The sequence below is a fragment of the Dendronephthya gigantea genome, unplaced genomic scaffold (assembly GCF_004324835.1).
Source record: "Dendronephthya gigantea isolate DGI-Jeju-01 unplaced genomic scaffold, DenGig_1.0 000010F, whole genome shotgun sequence".
Classification (NCBI taxonomy): Eukaryota; Metazoa; Cnidaria; class Anthozoa; order Malacalcyonacea; family Nephtheidae; genus Dendronephthya; species Dendronephthya gigantea.
The window spans coordinates 2,561,791-2,579,462 of record NW_021163020.1 but is presented as its reverse complement, the minus strand read 5'-3'; the positions used below and the strand labels follow the sequence as shown (position 1 = coordinate 2,579,462).

Genomic DNA, 17,672 nt, shown 5'->3' with positions numbered 1-17,672 from the left:
AACAACTAATAAACATTTTTATGAAACTGCTTTGTGAAATTGAATTTTTTTTCTCGTAGGTGACTAATTTAATACACGCAAGGCTTGAAAGGAGGGGCTTTTCTAATGCAAAGATATTCCTCTTGTAAACACGTGGTCCGGCTCCGTGTTATCAAGGGTTTTTCTCTGTTATAATCCAATGTGCTCTTTATCATATAAAAAGATTCTCTTTACTTAATCCTCTCTAACATAGCAGTAGGTTGTTTTCACTAATAAGGAGCATCCAGTGACCCTGAATCACATAGGTCAGTGAGCGCTCCCCATTGGCCTTTCCAGGTGTAGCAAATTACTTTTAAAAATTTAAAGCCCAAAATTAACCGTTAGTTTAAAGGTAAAGAATCATTCTTTTTAACTTTTTATCAACATATAGTACAAATATCTTTATTTTATGAAGATATAGTTGTTATAAAGGCATGTCATGTTTTTTATTTCGTTTTATTCGATGTTGTAGTTTGTGAATATCCCAAAGCACATGGCAGATTGGCAGCGAATTTCGACGGCAGCCGGGAATATTTTATACTTAGTATATCATAGCGAAACTTTCGTTTATGGTTAAATTTCAGGTAAATTAAGTAATTTTTAATCATGTGCTGTGTAGCCGCATATTTTGTCTCTTCGGCGGTGAGGGGTTCTAAAATTTCAAGCGTTTGAAAGCGAAAACATATTGAGCAAGAATGACATATTTGGACTGCTTTGTAAAATCCACGTTTACTTCGGGAAGATGGTAGCCACTAGCTAGCCGGCAGCACCCTGAAGCGTGGCTTTCAACAGCGATAAAATTATAAACGGTGAGGACGTGGGCAGCACAAGTAATATGGGAATGTACAGTCACATTAGATCCTCCGTTAATATGCATTGAGCGCTATGTACGTGCTTGCACTGTTTGCATGCCTCACTTGCACATAACCTTAATCGCAGTTAACTGTGCCATAATTTAGCACAAGAATACTTTGTTATTAATTCTTATTCATATTCTTATGCTGCCCTGTCCTTACTTCTTATGCTCACACTTGACAGGAGTGATATTCACTCTTGAATGTATAACCCCAGGTATGTGGCCAAACTCTAGGAAATCAACCTTCTCCAACACTTAGAATTTCCCAATTTACCACTTGAAATGAGACAACAAAAAGGACAAATTTGTTTGCTTCCAGAGGAAATAAATTTATTAAAAACATTCAGAAAAACAATAATACATTTCATTGATAACAGATGTCTGTTGGATCTGTCCTGAAGGCAATGAAGAAGGCATGGAATTTGGCATTGAATTGAAGTTCAAATGTTGTATGTTTTTCTCCCTTCTAATTCATTAGCCTTCATGAACATCTGTTACCACCCCTCTCCTTGACACTAGAATGTGTCAACAAACCAGAAATATATAAGAAAGTATTTTAGCTAAGTGTTAAAAATGACTTCTAAAGAGACTAGTAAAACTACAAAAATATATGTTTTGAAACTACATAGAAACAAACAGGTGAAAATATACCTGGACTATTGGTGTTGGTTTAGGAAACAAAATAAACAAAAAACTCTTTAAACTTTGAGTGAAATGGCAAAGATTCCTGTAAGATAGAACTATGGTACCATAGCTTTCCCTAGCTCTAAGCCATTCACTTGGAAAAAACCCCCATAAAATTGATGTCAGGTATGTTTACATACTGTGATCTGCATTGTTTATCTAGATGACCAAATGATGTTCTTTGACCTTTTCATCGCAAATAAAAATCAGATGATCCTTATTCCTGCCAAATCATGGTATGTAAACCTTCCTATAATTTTTCCCCATTCGATTTATTGAGTCACAGTGCAACAATAACTTAGATTATAGTTTTCAATTTTACATTCCCAATGATGGCATTTCTAAATTCGTTCATAAAAATAGATCTATCCATTCCGTTGACTGTACACTCTAATAAATAACCTGAGCTTACATCCAGCTAGCCAGCCAGCAAGGATATTCTAAAGATTGATTAATCAATGATGGTACATACTTCACCATAATCAGGCTTTGGCTAAATTGCTGGTAAAGCCTCAAATGATGAAAATTGAATCGCTTTTTATTGAAAACAATGTATCGTTGAGGAGGAGTGCTTGTAAGGTACTAGAACGCAGTTGACTGCGAGTTGGCACCTTGAATTTTTTGTGTTTGGCTATATAACAGATTAGTGTGAAGAAATGTACAAATTTAGGCGCACACGAGCGTAGTTTTCGAGCGTTTTCAAAAACCTTTTTATTTAGTTTATCGCTTGGACGCCCTGTCCACACGGTCCAGGGGAAAATATGCTCAATATGTTAAATTAGCTTCAACTTCTATTGAAAATTGACGGTGTTTGAAACCGTTTTGGCGTGAAAACGAATGTGAAAACGCTCGAAAATAATACCGTGTGCACATAGTCTTAAAAAATGTGCGATCATTTTTCATCATCCAAGGCTCTATATACATATTTGATTGCTTTTGATGAGAATCAAAATTGATGGCGATCTTTCCGGGCCCGGCCCATGAGGGAAGATCATGTTAGTAAATTGTAGAAGGGAAATTGTGGCTGCAACATCGCATTTTATGTTAATTATGATCGAATATTAGAGGTTCTTAGTTTTAGTTAGGTAGTGTAATTAAGGCAGCTCTTAAACTTCGAATGATAAAAGACTTGCTATCGTATACGAATCAATGTCCCTTCTATGTCAAAGTTTATATGCTACAATACTGGAAAATAAACATCTGGGTTATATATATATACAAATAATAGTAAATAAGTAGCTAAATATATTATCACGTGTAACAAAACGTACAAATACAGCTCCCTAAATATAGTATACATGACTTTATACAGGACAAACGGGTACAAAATTAACGACAAAAATTAACGAGCAATCAAATGGTTTTTATACAGCACCGCTCTTTAAGTTTGAAATATAGCAGTTGGAATATAGGTGCGGAAATAGCATGACAACTTTACAAACACAGGTCCAGCCACATTGAGCAGGCCAGACCCGTAAAACAATCATGCTACCTTACGACACCCTTCGAGACGGTGCTATGTACTAACTAAATCAAAACATTGCTTAAACTACGTGGCTTATAGAGAAGCCGTATTTAATTATGAGTATATAATATGCATTATTCTGGACTATTGAATCCTATCATCACAGCATTTAAAATGCAGTAAATTAATCCCTCGCGGAAAACGTTTTCAGGGCAAATTAACACTAATCAAAGTCTGGTGCGGAATTTCCCAAAGCACTATGGGTGAATTGTATCATTTCCGAAAAAAGTTTGACACGTGTTCAGATGCATGATTACTCTGAGCATGATTACTCTGAGCTTGGTTACCAAACATTACGTTATATGGACCAGTTTTATCCATTTAAAAGTAAAAATTGCCTTTTGTGGTTTAAGGCTTTATTCCTGGGTGTCAGTGAGTCAGTGTTGTTGTACTTGGGAAATTCGGCAGTAATTTGATTGATATATTATTGCAAAGATTGAAAATTGATTGGAACACGGACACAAAACTATACCTCGCTCCTGCGGGTATTAGTTCATAAATATTCCTAAACGGTGTTTTTTACAACTCTGCGTGCGCATATTTTTTTGGCGAGAATTGTTGTGAGGTGAAAATTCATAGCGCGCGGGCCCCACCAGACGATATCGGTCAGCGAATAATGGGCAGTCCAGGATGAAGTATATTTTATTTGAATGGATATGAAAGAAAATGATGTATGACATGATCCGACAAGAATTTTCATTCTGAGACTTGTTTGAAATGACGAACTGGACTGTCATGGTTTAATCACTATCGACTGACAAATAAACGTCTAACTGAGACCTGCAAACATCTCGGCCGATTGCGTTTGGTACTTGCTTACAGTAAATATGAAAATAACGGAGTACATGCTGGTATATATAAAGTGAAATATGTAAAGGTGTGATCTACCTGGCCATCTACGCATGCGTGATCTGACCTGCTCAATATTGCGCGTACATTCCAGCGGAGTATTGTGGATCTCCGTAGCCTTCAAAACCACCGTAGACGCCGTTCTGATCTGGTGAGGGCGGCACCCCGCCTGGCCACGCCCCAGGCACCTTTGTTAGGACTGGTGAGGTGGGGCTTGCCAGGGGCATGAATCCAGGGTAGCCTGCGGACTCTCCTGCCCGGCCGTTGGTCACTGCGTATGTCACTAGATAGAAATAAACAACAACAGATCAGGTTGCGTGCGTGTCAGCTGTGTTGTTAGACGAGCTAAAGTTCTGGCGAGGTAATGCATTATGATAAATGTGTTTACCTGGTACAACTGGTCTCGTGACGTAAGGTGAGGCAGTTGTAACCACCGCGGCAACACTAGATACAGGAGACTCTGGACCTGCAATTTCAACATGGCTTCTTTAGCTTTATTCTGCTTCTCAGCTTTAGCTTCCCTACCGGTCATTACGGAACTACCGTACTACGTACCGTCAAAAGGAATTCCAATTTGTTGTAATACGTATTCAGCTGCGTATGCCTTGGCTTCCTCCACACTTCGACACAGTTTCTGTGGTTGATATAACGTTGGCAATGCTGGTATGTTAACTTTGTATACGAATAATTGCATATCTGTGCTTGGCGCTTGGGTACTGTGGAGTGTGTACACAGGATTGCCCCAGTTGTTCTTGAGGCAAAAATCTTCCAACACCTGAGAGATTGGAAGAAATATTATCGCACAATTAAAATCTCTTTCCTAAAGTGTGATGCGTCAGTCTGTGGGATCTTCATATGCTGAGTACTCACGAAACCCGATTTGATCACCCTTTTTTCCTGACCAAGGCTGCAACTTAGAAGTGAACAAATTTCGAAGTCTCCCACCCCACCCCTCGGAAATCCAGAGGAATAATGACGTGTGAAGAGAGCTATTTACAAAAGAGCTATACTGTACCTGGGTGGAGGATTTTTGTGGCTTTAGTGTGATTGGGTTGGTTGGTGTCAACTCCATTCCCGGTAGAAGGTCATAGAGATGGTCCTAGAAGAGAAACATAATTCTTTGAAAACACGTTTTGATGATGTATGTACAATGTAAGATCAACTTTCTCGCTAGTTTATTTTGGTCTGTATATCTCTCGTCCAAGAGTTGAAGTCAAATCTCGACAATGAAACTCGGGCTACTATATGGTGTAGTGACTGTAGTCGACAAATCAGTGACAAGATATTAAGATTCGCTACCTCGGGCGTCCTCTTCTTCGTGTAGTCCTCGTACGATGGAACATAGAACGGCCGCGCGCCAGGGTGGTAGCATGGAAACAAGTAATTCCTACCCCCAGCTGCACGACTTCCAGCTGCAGTCCTTCCACGACCACGCGGCTTGATCAGCTGTGGACTAGAAGAACAGGGGGGGGGAAGTTTCATTTAGATTAGGTTTCTGATTGTAATCTTAATTGATGATTAAATTTAAAACTGCAAGAGCTATCCTGGGTTATCAATAAAATCCAGACATGGTTTAATAAACAAAAGTTACCTGGACATCGGCGTGGGGAACGGGTACAGAGGTTGATTGACAGTGTAGGGGTATGAAGGACCATTGTATGGTATGACGTAATCAGGAGGGTTTGGGTAATTGTATGAACCTGCTGCCATAATTGCTTTACTCATAGCCCGTTGCTGGCGCTGTTCTTTATCCACGGGTTTAGCCAGAGTCACCTCCACATCGCTGTTTTCAATCTGTTGACCTGAAAATGCAAGATGAACGTTCTAAAGGATATCACATACTGATACATGCGTTTTCTCATCTGGGGTTGCCGTGATGTGCGTCACAGTGCTCGGGGTATCTGCGTCTTCCGCCTGATTTCTGGCCTGTAATGCGCTGTTGTCACTTGTCAGACTCTAATTTGAAGACCTTGGGTAGTCTCGTGCATTGGGCTGCCATCTGATTATAATTTCGTGGATACATACTAGAAGACTCGGTCCAGGAACGTGGGTGTTCTGTGGAATGTGAAACAGAAGACATTCCGAGCTTTTAGAGTTATCCAGAAAACAATATCGTCTGGCCTCGCTCTTGTAACAGCGCCGGAATGATGGTGCGCTCAAGAAGTTTCAAATGCGGCTACCATATGCCATTTCATTTCTTCACCAGTAACAATAAGATATTTAGAAGTGCGCAATGAGTTTAGTTCAAAGTTCGTTCGAGAACTTGTCAACAGTCGCGGGAAATATAATGTAGACCGTTAATTGAGTTTATACTCTGGATTATTACAGTCAGTGAAGTCATTTGAAAATACCGTATTCGGTTAAACATGTGCTAAAAGAAAGCCACGCTAGCTTAGTCTAAGATTTTGTCTTCCAGACGAAACGTTTTACGAGAGTTCAACGATACAGTTTAATTCATTTATGTTCGTTTAAGGCTATCACTCGACTCTCGTGACTACAGCACGCCCGCATTGTATTTTTATCTTCTAATCATACGGAATTTTAAGTGGTCGCACTCTAATCCACTTGTAAACGGTAGGGTGAAACTAAATTAATAGATTAAGTTCTTATGAGATGGGTTTTGTCCTGTTCTTCTTTGTTAATGTCAGCGAAGGGCTTTAGGCTCGTTCATACAAAAGTCCTCATCACGAGCCACAGCGCCAATAAAAAACGTATGTTGACGTTGGAAGATAAAGGATTGAAGAATTTCGTTACGAAACTTCGAATATTTTTAGTTGAGTGTGAAATTTTGCACATGTCGAATCGTTAAAGCTCGCTTTAATTAGATTTAATTAATGTGATTGATACAATAATTGGACTTAAAAATCAATAACCACATTCATAATGTGCGCTTTCGAAGGCACCTGCGAAATGGCTTATTAAATATAACTTGGCTGATATCAAATAAAGCTTGGCAGATAGAATTAGAGGCACGTTAATACATTATACATTGATCTGGTTTAATAGCCCGCTTAATGCGAAGATACTTGATCTAGGTGCTGATATATGCAAGTTTCAACATTTGACCCATGGGAACAAGACTAAATAAATCAAAGATGTATTTTTTGTACGCATCAAGTTGCGAAACTTTGACGTATGTTCCTGTAAATATCTCAAAATGCAAAAGGGATTATTTTTAAGAGGATTTGGACTGAGGTTATTACGGAATATTTGAAATTCAACAAAATGGACACATTCCTACCGATATTTTCATTACATGCCAAATTAATCCGCTAAAGTTACAATCGCGAATGATCTAAATCCAAGTTCATTTAGCTAGATCCATGAACCTTATTCTATTACTAAAGTAGATAATTATTTGGAACAGATAAAATAAAATTTCTAATGGCCTGGATTAAGGATTTCGCGTTCAACTTTCTAAACAATTTGTAACCAAAGTGGTACAACAGCAAATTCTGCAAAACATGTAGGAAATATTATCTTGGAAAATTCCGGCTGATCATGCACTGCTGGCAACTTTGACGGAATAACTATAATCCAGCTTATGTTCATCGTTTCCTAGAAACCCTGCTTGATTCTCGACTTTCCTTTCATCTGCTTTCCGTTAGCCACGGAAAAAACTCGTAAAGTCGTCATAACTTAAAGAAGAGGTCGACATCAAGTGTCAAGGTTAACTGCCATCCGCTATAGGACCATAAAAGGATTATTTTTATTTTGAATTTGTTTCATGCCCGTTCCTGTTCCAGGTTTCTATCAAAAGAGGAATGTTTGAACATTTTTCTGTCGAACTCGAGGTCATCAAGTTCAAAAAGATCAATACAAAATATTTGCTTCGCGTGATCCATTTTGGTAGAGAAACACCTTGAAATTTCCTCGATAGACTCCATTCCATGCTGGATAGCAAGGACACTATCGTTTATACCGTATTAATCGTATTTCCTGCTGTTTAAAGGTAGTCCTGAAACACGTCTATACTAAGTTTACTTTGTACGTGCATATATAGCTCTATCAATTAGACAGTTTTCCTCTCTTTTTAAATAATATGTTTAAGCAATACTAATTTTTTTTATTATTCAGACGTATTCGGAATATAACTATTAACTTAATAAATATTCAGTCACTTCGCGCTCTCCTATAGTCTGAGTGTATAAGAGTCAAGTCATTCTTATAAGTGGGTCCCGTATAAAAACAAGAAAGTAAAGGCTGGCATTCATTAACATAAGCTCAGAGCACGCGCTAAAACCCAACACATTTTTCACTGCAGGACAACTTCCAAACAAATTGTTTCCTCTTTTCTTGCCAGACCGGAAAACATTTTCGCAAGCATTAAGATAAACGTTGGGTGTTTGTATTACGGAATGGTCTCCGACAGTTCATAAACAGAAATCTTGATGTAAATTTTGCCTTTCACGCTGGGTCGTGACGGCAATTTGCAGTTTTATTTACAGACAGCCTTGCTAACGTCAACACAATTATTCCTCCCGGGAGCTGAGTCAACCATCGGACATTGTTACGTTGTTTTGATAAAGTCGTTGCTTGCGTTAGTCTGAGTTTTGCTATCCTGTATAAACAGGAAATTGCTTGTGCATCTTTGTATGGTAAATTTATCACCATTACATGCTGGTTCGTTCTTGCGAAAACATGCCTGCTCAACTGATATATCGTATGGTTTTGAGACTCGAGTTCCTTCACAGACCTCTGACCTCCCTTTAACAAATTCTCGGTCAATATATGTGAACTTTGCTGGATGTCCGTTGCAAGGTTATATATATTCCGTTTCTATTCTCAGAAAATATCTGAAAGGGTAAATTCTATATACACGCGGGATGCGATTCATCCTGATTTGACGGTAATTTCAAAAGTGTTGTAAGATCTCGAAGATAAATACTCTTAATCCTAATACGAGTTTGTTTTGATTAACTGCTGGATAGCTATACAACTTGATTGCTATACGGTGTTTCTAATCTAAAAAACACTCCAGAAAGGCCCCCTATAGGAGACTCCTAGGACTGGTTGCTCGAAAGATGGATGATTTTGAGATGTTTAAATTTTCGTAAAAAGGGAATAAGGAAATGTCTGCTAATAGATAATTTCAATTAGTTTTGTCAATCACAATCTTCATCTAATGTTATATGATGTTTCGATGAAAATAACTGCGCAGTTTACGCCTAGTTTACGTCCATGATCTCGAATCGTGAAACGATATCCACTTTTTTGAAAACTTTTCCTATATACTTTATGCTAGTAAGTACTTACACCTAGTGTTAATTCAGTTGGTTTGCGAATATAGGAGATGGTGAATGCTGAAGAGTTGGAACTGCTAAGATCATCATACATACAAGACTTTTGCTCGAGTTTTTTTCTATATATTCACAATCAATAAGAAATAAATGTACCTCGGAGCAGGAGTGGAGTGTCAGTGACAAGTTAATTGCTGGGTTTCCTTAACAGCGGTTATTGGTCGTAATCTATAAGCCATGTCATTGCAGTCGTTCACAGCAAGATACAGACATAGCAACAATTTGTGTAAAAAATATGATTTACACACTCTGACATTTTGCCTTTAAGAAAATCAGACACCAGCTGCGTATAATTCGCTGAGGAATTTTTACGGTTCGGTTGATCGGCGCAACCTTATCTGTTCCCGACCCCTTTTCAAACAAGGACAACATGCTCCTCTAGCGGGAGGCCTTGAAAACACAGCTTGAATTATAAACAATGACCTTAAAGAATTCATCGAAATATCTTGTTATCATCAGTTTTCCACTTAGTGTTACTGTAACACTGAAGAGAAAAGGTGTTCGTTTCCGCATGTTCTAGGAAAATATCGTTCGTGCAAATTTTTCTTTGGCGGCAGGATCGATTCGAACTGAACAACCCCAAACAATAAGTCTTCTTTGAAATGTCCAACATAAAAGTGTTACCCTACTGCTAAATTCGTATGTGAAACGAACAGAGTTTGCATGGAGGAGAATCATGCTTTATACATGTAGCTGTATCATTTTGAATTACTGGATACTGGCAATTACAACCGATTTTTTAAATAAACCGAAGAATGAAATAAATTGCAGGCAGATTTCCTTGGAGATACGAATAACTCAGCGCCTCGTGATACCTCAGACCGTCACCTAAGGCATTGCCAAAGGCTTATTTTCTTGGGAAAAGAACATATATCCTTACACGAAATTCGTGAACTTGGAAGCTCTGACCTTTGTTAGTTATTTAAAAAAGATGGTGGAAAGATCAAGATTCCTAGAGTGGAGTTGTATAGTGCTGTACTTTGTAAAACACGGCAGTTATACCAGCATTTAAGCCGGCTACGCGCTACGATTTTAGTGGGTCAAAGGTAAATCGGTCAGTCAAAGGGCACCTCTTTCCTTTGTCAATTGAAGTGAAACCCGTAAGAGCGCTTAATTTGTAGCCTTTCTGTATAACCAATTGAATGAATTTCCCACACATGCGTAACAAAAGATAATCCAGTCCTACCTTTCATGCCGTTAATCGCCTTCCTAGCTTCTTCCCTTGTCTTGAAATGAACAAAACAATAATCCCTTAGTTTCTTCACCCTCTCCACCTCACCATATTGGGAGAATATGCCTTCTATCGTCTCCTCGGTCGTACTCAGCAATAAATTTCTCACGTACAAAACTTTCACCTATAAAAGATGATAAAGATATATAAATTATTTCTGGAGTACCACTGATTCAAGGTTGCTATTCATTCTTGAAGTATCACTGTTATGGTACGATTTATGGTGAGACAAGGGAACTTTTTGTGTGCTAAATACATTGAAAAAACAATAATGCATTCTGGAATGAAAAAAAAATGGAATGCTGACGAAGTTTTAGATGTTTTTCTATAGCTTACATCATGCATAATCAACACATCAAGTGCTTTTTTGAAGCAGAACTATAATTAAAGTAAAGCAGAAATTTTAACGCTATACTATTTAGTTTTAATGCAGTTTCAATGCCGGCAAAAGTTGAGAAGCTTATCTATGGTTTTATCTATCGTTATAGTTCATGGTTGAACTACGCTTATTGGTTCAGCCGTTTGAGTGTGGATATAGCGTCTCAAAGAAACTCGATTCAATGTTGCATTTCCTTGTGTGTTTGTATCATATGAGTCATTGATGATGAGTTTAAGAAATTCCTATAATGCGCCACTCACTATTAGAATACTGTGCCGCGCCCATGACGATGCATGATTAATGCAAATGACGGGCAATTCAAATCAAAGCACGGATTTAAACTGATCAAGTTGACTTGAGTTGAGATCTATTGACTTTGAAATTAAACACGACAGACACAAGTCATTCATATAATGAACGATTGCAAATGTCAACAAAACGCTTCTTTGAACTAAAACGATTTTTTTAGTCGCATTGCTTTTAATAAATCATCACTTAGACTGCTTATAAATACTGTCGTGTTTCCGATGTTGAATCAAGTAGACAAGCAGTTGTGGTTCGACTTAGCTGTAAGGAGTTAATAGTGAATAGTACTAATAGAGCGGCTTACTCCAAGATTATTTACCGCCTCTATAGAGTTGGTATGATCGAACTGTGCTGGAATGCTCATGACACGTATCCTGTACAACATCAGTTAGGATATTATAGTTTGTCAGTATTGGGAGCTCTGCGTAATATCAGATCACTTTGAGGCAGCTAATGTTAAGAACAGGCAGTATACATGCATCGGGATGATATGACTGTGTTGATCTATAAATGGTCTTGTAATGCCTAAAGCATATGTATGTACACCCCGTGTGTCGTGGCGATTAAATCTTGATTGTGATCCGAAATGCAGATAACATTATATCGAGTCAGCGTTAACAAGTGCCAACTTCCGCCTGCTATGGCGTTTAATAGCCCGTGTTGGGGGGCGCAGAATGTCGATTCTGTGCTGAAAAGAATCCTGATATATTTTGGGCTGGATGGATAGCTGCTTAGCTGGTTCAATCCGGGCTATACTGTAATCTACTGGAAAGACTTTAGTATTTCAGTTAACGATCACTGTTATACTGATAGCTTCGTCAGTGGTATAAAGTAAATATTATAAATTACGAGGAAACATAACCAAACTATTTCTCACCGGTACACTGAGTTTGGAGCGGTTATACCCAGCAATAAAAAAGGAATTAGAACCAAGAAGATGAATTTTCCGTTTTTAGGAAATTTAGGGGGGAAATTTACATATGCACGATTTTGTTTTTCCAAATGTCAGTGGAAGTAGTTTTACTCTTAACCAACCAGAAACCAGGACAGTTGTTAATAACGGTCATAATAAATAGATCTTTTATCTAATACTTTTCTCAAAGCCTTTTGCATGTTCTCTAGAGAAAATATATTTTGATTTCAAAACTTTATAAAAACACGACATGATTTATTTACGTCCATGCACTGTGATCTTAAGTGAAGGTTAATCCCCCGACGTAATTTAAAAACAACAAATAATTTATTTGGCTCCTGGGTAGGTCATGGTTTTTTAAATGAAGAAATATTGATTTTACTTTAACACATATGCATTTAAGGACTTCACGCGCACCCATAAATCATGCGCGATGCTTAATGTTTGGCGACTTGAAAACACTACTATAACTGTTGAAAAACAAACACAATTTAGTAACATTATCCGTCATGTTAATTTATTGTGGTTAAGAAATATTTTAGGTGATATTTTAGAGGCGTAAAGTAAAATTCTTGCTAATTAGGATGAAACAAAGGTCATTTATGTCCAAGTAGTTTACGATGCTTGGATATATCGTTACAGAGATGCTCTATGTTATTTCTTGCTTATATATATACATATATTTGGTAGATTTTGATATTTAGTATTGAGTAAGAATTTAGAAAAATCGTTGAAATTCTCATGTTGAAGTATTCCAGTTATGCCTTTGTATATTCCCAATACACACGTTGTGCAATATTAGTATACTATAACGCGCAATTTATGCGAAAAATGCGTTAATTGTTTGAGCGCAATGCGCACTTGTTTACATGCTTTTTTGTCCATAAAGGAATTCTGAAATCGGAAATTTTACTTCCTCATCCAGCCTTATCCCTATGCAGCGCCAAGAATGTACATCGCTACAATATAAACATTGACAAATCGATGGCAAATTGCTTGCCTCAGCAGTAAATTATACATCCGGAATTCTTAAGTGTTGGAAATTGTCCCGGTTTTTGGCGTTGAGAAATCATTAAGTCTACTTTCTCTAGCTATGATTTCGTTTAGAATGAAATCTACCAAATGAAATTTCAAAACAAACGCAGCTCTGAAATGGTTTAATTGTTGGTAGAACAGTAATTCAAATTTATACAAGATATGATTTGATAATGTTGAAATAGAATTTTGAATACGGGTGATAATTCTTTATGAAAAAGTATTGACAGTAGCTAGGACCCATGACCAGAAGATATTTTAAAAGTTAAAACATAAATAACTCCCTACTAGGACGCCGGATGTGTTCGCAATCTAGAACCGCGGGGGCAAGGCAAATGTTGACATCCTTAGAAGTACTTCATTTAAAATAATTTATCACTACATAGCTATGATTTGCCACGTTTCAAACCAATATACACATGCAAGCAATCACTATTGTTTTAACTACAGTCAACGTTAATCAATATTTTCCCATTGAAATTAAATATATATTTAAGTTTTTCCAGTTTTTTCCCTATACGAATTCCGATGTGAACTCCATTTCGATGGATTAAAGCCGTACAAAGCGGTGGGAATTTAAAAAAATTTTGCTCAAACCCAGCTTGTACGAATTAAGAGCACCTCTTAGCGAAGCTTTTACGGATTATTTGTCCTGTGTAATTTGATACGAAATAAAATAAGGCGACGATTTCCTACGATTGATGATAAGAAAATGAGTTGAAAAAAAATGATATTGTCATGACGTGTAGGTAATGTCATCTTTTTGGTTGATATCAAATCCATTTTTACAGGAAAGCGCCGAAAACGACGAGATTAAGTTATTTTGGTCAACTCCAATGCATATTATTAGTTATAAACCTATTGAATTTGTGCAGAGGGATTTGTGATCATAGAGATTTCACGGCCTTTGTTGACATTGGCAAGCTTACATGAGGAAATTACAAGAGCTAACCAGCTTACGCCGTGCATGTATTTGAATAGAAATATCAGTATTTTAGCCAAGCCCTTATAGTTTCATTAATTTGCTTCAAGAGTAACCGTAGAGTTCACACATTTTATATACGCGAACCGCCAAATTCTTTATCAAAATTACAGTATTTTCGGGAATGGATAGATATTTCTGTTTACTTTGTAATATTAATTTTGCAAACTTGATTTAGCGCTTGCATATTCACAATAAGACAGTCAATAACCTGCCCACACAGACGCCTGCAAGAAAATGTATCACATTTGTATCTTAGATTTAAATGTATTTCACGAAGTTATCGGGTGGTGGGTGACAACTCGCATGATATACCTTACACGTGGGAACCCCCCTTTTAAAGGGTCGCCCCTCCTACCTGAGACATGATATCCTCATCCACTTCTGCCTCAGGTTCCGCCCAGTCAACAGCGATCGGGTGGCCCCATAGTTGTACCCTCCCTGTCATCAGCTTTCTCCTGGCCATCGCAGCAGCGCGATGACTCTCGTACTCCACAAAAGCAAAACCACGATTTTTCGTTTTGTCCGATGCGGAAGGGTAGACTATGACGTCAACCACATTTTCCGTCACCTACGGATAAAAATTGATTTAAATATTGGCTTGTTCATGCAGGCTTGATATATATAACCGCTATACGATATATCGAGTAAAAACTATTGAACAAAACTAATCCTGAGAACACTGAACGTCGATTAGTCAGTCAGTTGCAGAATACTCCCCCAAGAAGTCAAAGAATGTAAACAAAGTATCACTAATGCAAAATATAATCGGACCTAAACGTCTATATAGATAATTTGGATTGTTCTACTTCAAGCGAGCTTGAAGGGTTTTCATCCTTATTGTGTTAAATCACACCGAGTTCTTTGTGTTTTTGATCTAGAGACAAAACACAGGGCTCTGAACATTGGCCAAGAATTTAATTCTCGACCATTCAATTCATACATAGTTCTGTTATATTAATTACTAATGGCATACCTTGGATATTTCTTCCATAATTTCATTTTTTTTTACTTTCTTCGGGATCCCACCTACGAACAATCTGCAATTATCGACACTGGAGCAAACTCCAAGCATCTTCCCTCTTCTTATTTCGTAGTTATTCAACTTCTTGATGCAATCTTGGGCGTCCTTCTTCTGTGTATACACAACAAATGCATATCCGCGATTTCGTCCATCGAAGTCCATCATTAGACGAATTTCGTAGATTTTGCCCACCGTTTCGAAGATTGGAACCAATTCGTCTTCGTAGACATCCCTTGGGATTTTACCAACGAAGACTTCACAGCCTAAAGTTACGAAATGTATTGGTAGAAAATCCTGTATCAACTGGTACTGGAGATACCGACGACTTTGCGTCAAATTTCAAAACAATCGTCGCAATGTATGCATGTGTGGCTTTCAGAAGCCACGTTTCGCTTGCGTTTAATATACCACAAGAGATGTACCTAAAACTATGACAAATCCTGTGCAAAACTAGGCAAAGTCGAATAACACAAATAATCATGAATCTTTCTGAATAAATCTGCTCTCGTTTGAATCACGACTATACTCGAATGATATCTTGAGCATATAATGGCTTTTCGATACACATGGGAAGTGTATAGAAGCTCAAAGTTATTGCACTGTTGGGTAAGATAAATTCAACATTACATGAACCAACAGCAAATTACGTAACTCTAGTACGAACTATACATTTGTTTCATTTTCTGATACTGAAAGCTCTTGAACGATATTTCGTGAATTTTACAAACGCGCTTGTCCATAAAGTATGTGTTGTTGAATGCGACTAAAATATCATAATACAGTAATACCTCGTGGTGGCATTTCTCCACTCCAATCCGGCGGCGGTCCAAAACGTCGCTGTCCATTTGACTGTCTTATTGGGCAGCCAGTTCGCTTCATGAGCGCGCGTAAGGCTGCTTCGTTCGGTGTCCCTGTGACGCCATCTTCGGAAGGACCAGGCGAGTTCCTATCCTCCATATTACGGTTAGTTTCGCAGCCACTCTCAGCGACCGTCATGTTAGACTGTGTAACGCAGTGTACCACGCACTGGTATAAGACTAGACGGGTTGATATATGAGATTGCGATATATATTTTGTTGTTGTCATGTGATGCCAGGGGTCATGTTACGGATATACCGCGAGGTAATAATTTTGGCAGCCTGTCTTCAGATGTTTGTTCCGCAGCTTAAGAATCACAGTTACCGTAGAAACCTTTAATGAATTAGTTATTTTTCAGCCTACTCCACAGCAAGTTACTTTACTTGGTATAATTTGCTGTGCTTTTTGCCTGAATTACTTACAGAAGCACTTTGAAGTTGAAGCGATTGTCTATATATATATTGGCAATTCATTCGAAGTTGGGACTGACCTAACAGGTCTTCATGCAGCATACTCATGTCTGTGTTTTTAAACGGTCTATTTTCATAATATCATAAATAATAATGAACGAGTTGTCAACTTTGTTAGCAAGTCTCTGAAGCACGATTTAAGAGCTGGCTTGTGGATTTATGCCATTGTACATACGAATATAGTGATTTGATACCGCAGAAAGAGAGTGTAACGCTGGTCCGTGGCTGTGTTGCGAAAGACTTGTTTTGCCTGATTAGGTGTTATACCGAGGCTGTTTGCTATTTGAAACTTGAGGTTCCCTATGTTTGTGTTTATGTCGATGACTGAACCACTTGAGAACGAATTGAAGACACTTCGAGGTTTTGGGCGAAGCTTTGAGAGCTCCCAAATGTTCCGAATGATTAATTCAAACACATTCTTTGAGAAAACGTTTGTCATTTATTTTTCGGGCTGTGTCGCGCTGTAATATGCAAATGTTTGACTGTGGCAATACACGCATGCGTTTCCACTTACTTGGCCATCTGTATGTAGACGCGAGGGAATAAAACTCGGTTAGTGGAGACAATTCTCTATAATGTTTTACAAACCTTAAAGCAAACTTTTGCAAACTTTGGCTTTTGGACGAGAAAAAGATACGATTATTCATTAGGCCTTTTGCAGATGCCAAGATGGTGAATTTAGGTTTACTTGTCAATGGTGTTCAATGCTTGTTCGTTATCGTTTTCCTCCCGGAAATACTGAATTACAATCAAATTGCTTGCATGAGAGCCTGATGTATTTCGTAATATCTTGTGCAACTGATACGATACATCTAATGGCAATTTTCATGTTGGCAGCGCGCCACTAAAGTAACGATATAATTTTTGCAATTATATTTTAACTAGTGTGCGAATTTTAGACATCGCGGTCGAAGCATGCAAGATGTCTCATTCTACCCTCTGCAGAACTTATCTATCAGCATCAGGGGAGTTCATCCCTTTATGTGCATGCAGTCGACACAAACAACAAAGTCCATCTTTCTTGCTGAGATTTTTGCTTAACTTCTGATGCAATACCTTCATATTTTTCTTTTTAATATAAAGTGATCATGATACAACACATTTCTAATATATCAAGAACACTTTCTCTTTCTAATCTTCACGACAGCGTAAATTTTTTACATGCAGATGTCGTGAAAAAGCAAATCCTAAACTCCGCATTTTAACCCCACGCGATTTATTGCTTTACCAACTTAAGGCTTA

At 37.9% G+C, this 17,672-nt stretch overlaps 1 protein-coding gene across 1 annotated transcript; it reads right to left on the bottom strand.

Annotated features, from left to right (window-relative positions):
- Positions 1-1,189: 1,189 nt before the first annotated feature.
- Positions 1,190-16,139, bottom strand: LOC114518452 (APOBEC1 complementation factor-like). Its single transcript, XM_028538440.1, has 10 exons — positions 15,891-16,139; positions 15,055-15,365; positions 14,437-14,649; positions 10,419-10,587; positions 5,524-5,734; positions 5,232-5,385; positions 4,948-5,031; positions 4,488-4,707; positions 4,321-4,398; positions 1,190-4,215 (listed from the first exon to the last, which is right to left on the bottom strand). The coding sequence occupies exons 1-10, from the start codon at positions 16,096-16,098 to the stop codon at positions 4,004-4,006; spliced, it is 1,860 nt and encodes a 619-aa protein (XP_028394241.1). The 5' UTR covers positions 16,099-16,139; the 3' UTR covers positions 1,190-4,003.
- Between the last annotated feature and the right edge of the window lie 1,533 nt (positions 16,140-17,672).